General features: G+C 52.8%; 1 protein-coding gene across 1 annotated transcript; it reads right to left on the bottom strand.

Annotated features, from left to right (window-relative positions):
• Positions 1-1,685: 1,685 nt before the first annotated feature.
• Positions 1,686-6,509, bottom strand: LOC121137056. The gene is given in 6 exon segments (XM_040738890.1): positions 1,686-2,359; positions 2,362-3,016; positions 3,125-5,441; positions 5,443-5,686; positions 5,720-6,143; positions 6,145-6,509. Coding segments are annotated over 6 exon segments (4,488 nt in total). The 5' UTR covers positions 6,493-6,509; the 3' UTR covers positions 1,686-1,859.
• Between the last annotated feature and the right edge of the window lie 666 nt (positions 6,510-7,175).

Genomic DNA, 7,175 nt, shown 5'->3' with positions numbered 1-7,175 from the left:
ACCAGGGATTGTACAACCGATAACCTTTCTTTTATGAACTGGGTCAGTCTGTTTAAGATGCATGGCCCAAACATCAGAACCAAAAGTATAATGATCAGGGGTCCCATAATGGTGGATATGAGGGTCGAATACCAAGGGGACCTGTTATACCAGTTCTGAAACCATCCCTGTTGGGACTCAATTAGTTGTTGGTACTTTTGGCATCTTTCTTTTATCTTGGCCAGGTTGTCTCTTACCACTCCTGTATGGTCTGCATAAAAGCAGCATTCTTCTTTAAGGGCCGCACAAATTCCCCCCTGCTGCAAAAATAAGAGGTCTAGTCCCCTTCTATTTTGGAGGGCTACTTCTGCCAGGGAGGACAGGGACTTCTCCAGGGCAGCGACAGATTCTTCTAAAGACCGAATATCTGCACGCATTACTTGTTGTAGGAGTTGGAACTGTCTAGTTTCCTGCAGTGCAACAGTACTGGTTCCTATTCCTGCCGCTAGGCCTCCCATGGTTAATCCCCCTAGTAGGATGGCAGTAGTGATGGAGATAGGTTCCCTCTTACTGCGGCCAGTTCTTATTAAGTCATAGTCAGAGGGTTGGTAAATTACCTTAGGCCATAATTCGATCAGAACACAATAGTCAACGGTGGTATTAAGTACCGTGGTGGAGACACAAGGGGTTAATCCAGTGCTGCATGCCCAATATGTCCCATTGGGGGCTATCAAGTAGCGGCTACTTTGGGGCAAAGGCTCAGTAGTATTGCATAGTCCTTGATGCGTGGCAGGGACCTTACCTATACATAGCCCCTTTCCGGACACTTCTGAGATGGTCAATTTATGTTGCATGGCTGTCCCACAAAGAGCCTCGGCTGTGGCCTGATTTATATATTTGCCCACAACCGCTAAGCCTTCATAATAGGGAGGTTGCGGAGTCAGACAAAGCCAGCATTCCTTAGTCTTATCTGGGCGAGTTAAATTCAGAGTGGCATATGTCCCTTGGATCAGGGCTAATATTCTATTTCCCGTGCCTTTAGGAGGGGGAACCATCCCAATAGGGGGAACCAAGGAGGGTTTGGGAGTGCTTCCTGGGGAGAAGTTGTGCGCGAGAGCGGCTGTGGTTCTAGGCAGGGTCATGGGCCTGGTATCAGCCATGGGTATGATTGGCTAGGCCGCTTTTGATCAGCAAGGACCTGGTTAGGGCCTATGGCCTGTGAATTGACAGGAGCCACTTTACATCTGATTTTGAAGATTACCCCCCTGTCTGGCCCGTCTAGATACCAGCGCAAACCCCAGGTATACCCAGTCTGCCAGTCCGAGGCTTGCTTCCCCTGCGCAGTGAAGGAGATGGCAAGGGGCATACCTATCATTCCAGATTTTTCTTTGTCCCAGCCTCTGCGTACTTGTATTTTATCCCAGGATGAGGATGGCCTCCAATATGCATCCCCTGTGGTCTCGCACCCCCAAGATGCACAGAAAAAGTAGTCGTATCCCCCACATTTCTGGGCCTGTTGCCAGGCATGCCCATCTCGGGGGCAGACATAGAAGTCCTTTGAACTTAGCTGCTCTCTGGCTCGTTGATCAACACACCCGGGGGTGGTTTCTCTGGAGTCCATGAGTGCACGTCGACGTCTGTAAAAGTGGGAACCACTGGCGCATGCCTTCGGGTGGCAATGGGGAATGTCCCAAGTGTCCAATCCTGCTACTAAATCACAAAATTCAGGCCACAGAGTGGGCCACCATGTCCCAAGTGCATGTGGTTCCGTGACGGCATAAATGACCTCCCCCCCGTTTGGGAGAGAACCTCCCAGGTTAATTTATAAATGGTATGGGGATTGGAGGCCAAACCAGTGTTTGATTTTATGAGGAGGGCTATTAGCAGGAGGGAGAGGAACGGGTAAGTCTTATCTTTAGAGGATTTTGAGTGCGCTGAGCCTTCCATCCTGGGTCCGGATCCTCAGGGGAGGCAGCTTTTACATGCGAGGCGTGTATCCAAGCAGCAATCCCGTCCACCTTGAGAGCAGTAGGGGTGGTCAACAGGACTGTGTATGGTCCCTTCCAGCGGGGTTCAAGGTTCTTAGCCTGGTGGCGTCGGACCCAAACGCTGTCTCCCAAATGATAAGAGTAGGGGACGATAGGGTGTCTCCTCTGGTCTCGGTAGGCTTGGGCCAGGGGCTTCCAGACTTCCTGCTGGACCAGCTGGAGTGCCTGCAGGTGAGCTTGAAGAGAGGGGGAATTGGCATGGTCAGAAATATCTTGGTCAAAGAACTGAACAAAGGGAATGGTGGTTCCATATAAAATTTCAAAAGGGGTGAGGCCATGGGGGCCCGGTGTATTCCGGGCACGATAGAGGGCAAGGGGGAGCAAGAGCGATATTTAGTGCCAGCTGCAAGCGATAATTTAGTTAGAGTCTCCTTAATGGTTCTATTCATTCGCTCTACCTGTCCTGAGCTTTGGGGTCGGTAAGCACAATGTAATTTCCAATCAATCCCCAACAAGGTGGCCACAGACTGACTTACCTGAGAAACAAAGGCAGGCCCGTTGTCTGTCCCCAATACCTGTGGCATTCCGTAATGGGGAAAGATTTCTTCAAGAAGTTTCTTGGTGACCACCTTTGCCGTCTCATGCTTGGTAGGGTAAGCTTCAGTCCATCCCGAAAAGGTGTCAACAAAAACCAGGAGGTACTTGTATCCATATTTTCCTGGTTTGATTTCTGTGAAATCTATTTCCCAATGCACCCCAGGCCGGTGCCCCCGAGCTCGAGTCCCCATGGGTAGCTTTAGCCTGGTCGCATTTACGTGGGCGCAGGTGTCACATCGCTCAGTTACTTGTTTTAGTAATTCTTCCATTCCCAACAGGTGGCGGGTATTTTCTTCCCGGGCTAACAGTTCTCGCATTTTCCTGGAGCTCAAATGAGTGAGTTTGTGTAGGCTGTTAATCAGATATCTAGTCATTAGGCGGGGAAGGACAGTTTTTCCTTGATAGGTCCAGAGACCATCATGTACTCGGGTCGCCCCCAGTCTTTTCATGGCCTTGATGTCTCCTATCTCATAGTCCCATGACGGAGAGGTCTTCTCGGAAGCCTCATTTGTTACAGGGACTACAGCTGCCTGAAGGAGGTGACTGCTGTTTTCCATGGCCAGGGCAGCCTCCCGGGTGGCCAGGTCTGCCCTCCGATTTCCCCGGGCGACTGGGCTGTCGCCTTTCTGGTGCCCTGGGCAATGTATGATACTGAGGGTGGTTGGCAGGTGCAGAGCTCCAAAGAGGGCCAGGATTTCCTTTTTGTTTTTAATGTCTCTGCCCTCTGAGGTCAATAGCCCCCTTCACCTATAAATTTCACCATGGATGTGGGCTGTGGCGAAGGCGTAGCGGCTGTCTGTGTAGACAGTGAGTTTCTTACCTTCTGCCAGTCTCAGGGCCTGTGTTAAGGCGATCAGCTCTGCTCGTTGGGCCGATGTTCCCGGCGGCAGGGCCTTGGCCCAAATTATTTCCGACTCAGTTGTCACCGCAGCGCCGGCTTTCCGCTCCCCTTGATGTACAAAGCTGCTTCCATCCGTGAACCAGACATGGTCGGGGTTGGGAAGGGGTTGATCCGTGTGGTCAGTTCTCGGCCCATGGACCTCGGCCAGGACCTGCAAGCAGTCATGAGTCTCTGCCTCCCCAGGAAGGGGAAGTAGCGAGGCGGGGTTTAGGGTCACCAGAGCCCCGAAGTGAATTCGGTCCTTGTCCAGCAACAGAGTCTGGTAATGGGTCATCCTGGCATTGGTGAGCCAGCGACCCGGTGGCTGCCTGATGACCGCCTCCATAGCATGGGGGGCATAGATAGTCAAAGGCTGCCCAAAAGTCAATTTGTGAGAGTCCTTTATGAGAACTGTGGTGGCGGCGATCATGCGGAGACATGGGGGCCATCCTGACGCTACGGGGTCTAATTTCTTAAATAGGTAGGCGACCGGTCGTCTCCAGGGTCCAAGTTTTTGGGTTAGGACCCCTTTCGCATAACCCTCTTGCTCAGCCACGAATAGGTCAAAGGGTTTAGTCAGGTCAGGTAACCCCAGAGCTGGGGAGCTGAGCAGAGCCTTTTTGATGTCCATGAAGGCTTTCTCCTGGCTCTCCCCCCAGTCAAAGGCAGCCCCCGTCTTGGTGAGGGGGTACAGGGGTGCTGCCATTTCCACGAACCCGGGGATCCATAGCCTACAGAAACCTGCCGTTCCCAAGAATTCCCGCAGTTTTCAGGGGGTCTTGGGAGGAGGGATGTCAAGGATGGCCTGTTTGCGGGCTTCTGTTAGCCAACGTTTTCCATCCTGGATTCTGTACCCCAAGTAGGTGACCTGGGTCCGGCAGATTTGGGCCTTCTTGGCAGAGGCCCTATACCCCAAGTCTCCTAAAGTCTTTAAGAGAGCTTCAGTCCCCCTAAGGCATTCCTCCTCTGTTTTGGTGGCTATCAGGATGTCATCCACATATTGTAAGAGGATGACCTCAGGGTGGTGGACTCTAAATCCGGCCAAGTCCTGATGTAAGGCCTCATCAAAGAGGGTGGGGCTATTTTTGAACCCTTGGGGCAACCTAGTCCATGTAAGTTGTCCCGAGATTCCCAGGTCTGCATCCTGCCATTCAAAGGCAAACAGTGGCTGACTGTCTTTGTGTAATCGTAGGCAGAAGAAGGCATCCTTTAAATCCAGGACTGAGTACCAAACATAGTCAGGTGGCAGTCCACTCAGGAGGTTATAGGGATTGGGGACCGTGGGGTGTATGTCCTCAACCCGCTTATTGACTTCCCGGAGGTCCTGGACCGGCCTATAGTCATTGGTTCCGGGCTTCTTGACTGGCAACAGGGGAGTGTTCCAGGGGGACCGGCAGGGGGTTAGAATGCCCTGCTCCAGTAGCCTCCTAATGTGAGGTTTGATCCCATCGCGGGCCTCCCGGGACATGGGATATTGCTTAATTGAGGCCGGGAGAGCATATGCCTTTAAATGGACTATGATGGGAGCCTGTTGGAGGGCTAGTCCCATTCCTCCAGTCTCTGCCCAGGACTGGGGAAAGTCGGTCAGCCAGCGGTCTTTGACCTTAAAAGAGTCATCCTTGGGCTCATGTATTCTATATTATTCCCCTAAGGCTATGGTCAGCACCGTGAGTGGGGCCCCTTTTGGCCCCGTGACTCTTATGTTGGCTTTCTCAAAATGTACTTGAGCCTTTAACTTCGTTAGGAGGTCTCGACCCAGGAGGGGGTGTGGACAGTCAGGAACATGTAAAAAGGAGTGCATCACCTTACCGGTCGCTAGGTGGAGCTGGCGGTCCGTGGTCCATCGATATTGTTTCCCGCCGGTAGCCCCTTGTACCCAGGCAGTTCGGCGGCTCAAGGGGCCGGGTGACCGATTTAGAACAGAGTGTTGGGCCCCCGTGTTGACCAGGAAGGTGACCGGACGCCCCCCTACTGGTATGGTTATCCGGGGCTCAGGGGGGCTCCTGGCCCTGACCTCCCTAATCTTCGAGGCTCAGGAGGTCGGAGGTCTGAGAACCGGGTTTGGGTCTTTGAAATGTCCTTCTTTGTTTCTTGGCCCAATGTCCTTTCTCCTTGCAGTATGCACATTGGTCTCTTTCTAGGCGAGGCCCCCGTTGTCCCTCTCTCTGCCTATCCTGTCTCTGCTCTGCGACTACTGTGGCCAACAGTTTAGTCATTTCTCTATTACGCTTCTTGTCCCTCGCTATCTCCCTCTCTTCAGTTTCCTGTCTCTGACATTCTGCCCTTTCTCGATCCTCTTTTCTCCATCTCTCTTCCCTCTCTTCCTGGGTTTCTCTCTTGTTAAAGATGCGCTCTGCCTCTCTTAATACATCTGGTAGAGTACAACCCTGTAAATTTTCTAGCCGCTGTAATTTGTTTCTGATGTCGGCGGCCGACTGCCAGATGAAGGACATGGTCAGGCCAGTAGCTTGCCTGGGGTCCTCAGGGTCATATGGGGTATACATTCTGTAAGCTTCCTTAAGTCTTTCTAAAAATGCAGCTGGCGATTCCTCTGCCTTCTGAACTATCTGTCTTACCTGGGCCAAATTTGTAGGGCGCCTACCCGCCCCTCGGAGACCCGCTACAAGCAACTGGCGATAAAGACGTAGATGGGTCCTACCTGCCTCAGTGGTGAAGTCCCAGTCTGGGCGGTCAAGGGGGGAAAGCAGCATCAATTTCATTTGGAAGCTGCGTAGGTTGTCCATTTGCCCCAGGAACATTCTTCCGGGCTTCAAGAAGGACCCGCTGTTTTTCCTCCGAAGTTAGGAGGACCTGCAAAAGCTGTTGGCAATCGTCCCAGGTGGGCTGATGGGTAGTGAGAACCGACTCTAATAGATCAGTCAGTCTCACGGGGTCTGCTGAAAAGGAGGGGTTATTATTTTTCCAGTTATAAAGATCAGAGGCAGAAAACGGCCAGTATTGTAATTGGCCATCGTGGCCAGTCCGGAGGGGCAGGGTGGTGGAATCCGGAGCGGGCTGCTCCCTGCGGCCTCGCAGTCTAGAGGCCATAGGTGAGGGCTCCGGGTCGGTAGGAGGCAAAGGTTGGGCCTCGGCTGCTGCCGCTGCCGGTTGACCTGCCGGAGGAACCTGGTACGGTGGGGGTTCCTCCGTCAGAAGATCCAACAGGAGACCGTCTTCCGGGGGGAGGACCTTGGGGTCTCCTCTTTTCTCTTTCTGCTTAGTAACGGTGGGGTAAAGGCCAGAATGGGAGGACTGAGGATGCGGGGAGGGGGTCAAAGGGGGCGGAAGGGGGGGCGCGGATGGGTTGGAATTGGCGGGGGGTTAGGGAAGAGGAGGAGGAGGGACCTCCTGGGTGCACAAAGGGGCGCACCCAGGTAGGAGGGTTATAAACTAATGCTTCCCAGGTGACTATGTAGGGTACTTGGTCCGGATGGCCGTGGGGCCCAGGATCCATGACTTTCTCTTTCACCTGGAAGATAATTTGAGGGTTAAAGGTGCCGTCTCGTGGCCAGCCAACATTAAAAGTTGGCCATTCGGAAGAGCAAAAGGTGATCTATTGCATCTTGCGCACATCGACAGACTGGTTATGAGCGTACTCCTGAACCTGTTGCCAATGTGAAAGGGTCAGACTGAGCAGAGTGGTAACTGTCTGGCCCATTTCCTCGAGAGCGATGACTAACGACACTAAGACGGACGAACAGATAAGAAATAAAAACAAACAGATTTTCGCT

The sequence above is a fragment of the Mesocricetus auratus genome, unplaced genomic scaffold, assembly GCF_017639785.1.
Source record: "Mesocricetus auratus isolate SY011 unplaced genomic scaffold, BCM_Maur_2.0 Super-Scaffold_100676, whole genome shotgun sequence".
Taxonomy (NCBI): Eukaryota; Metazoa; Chordata; class Mammalia; order Rodentia; family Cricetidae; genus Mesocricetus; species Mesocricetus auratus.
This window is presented reverse-complemented; position numbering and strand designations above follow the sequence as displayed.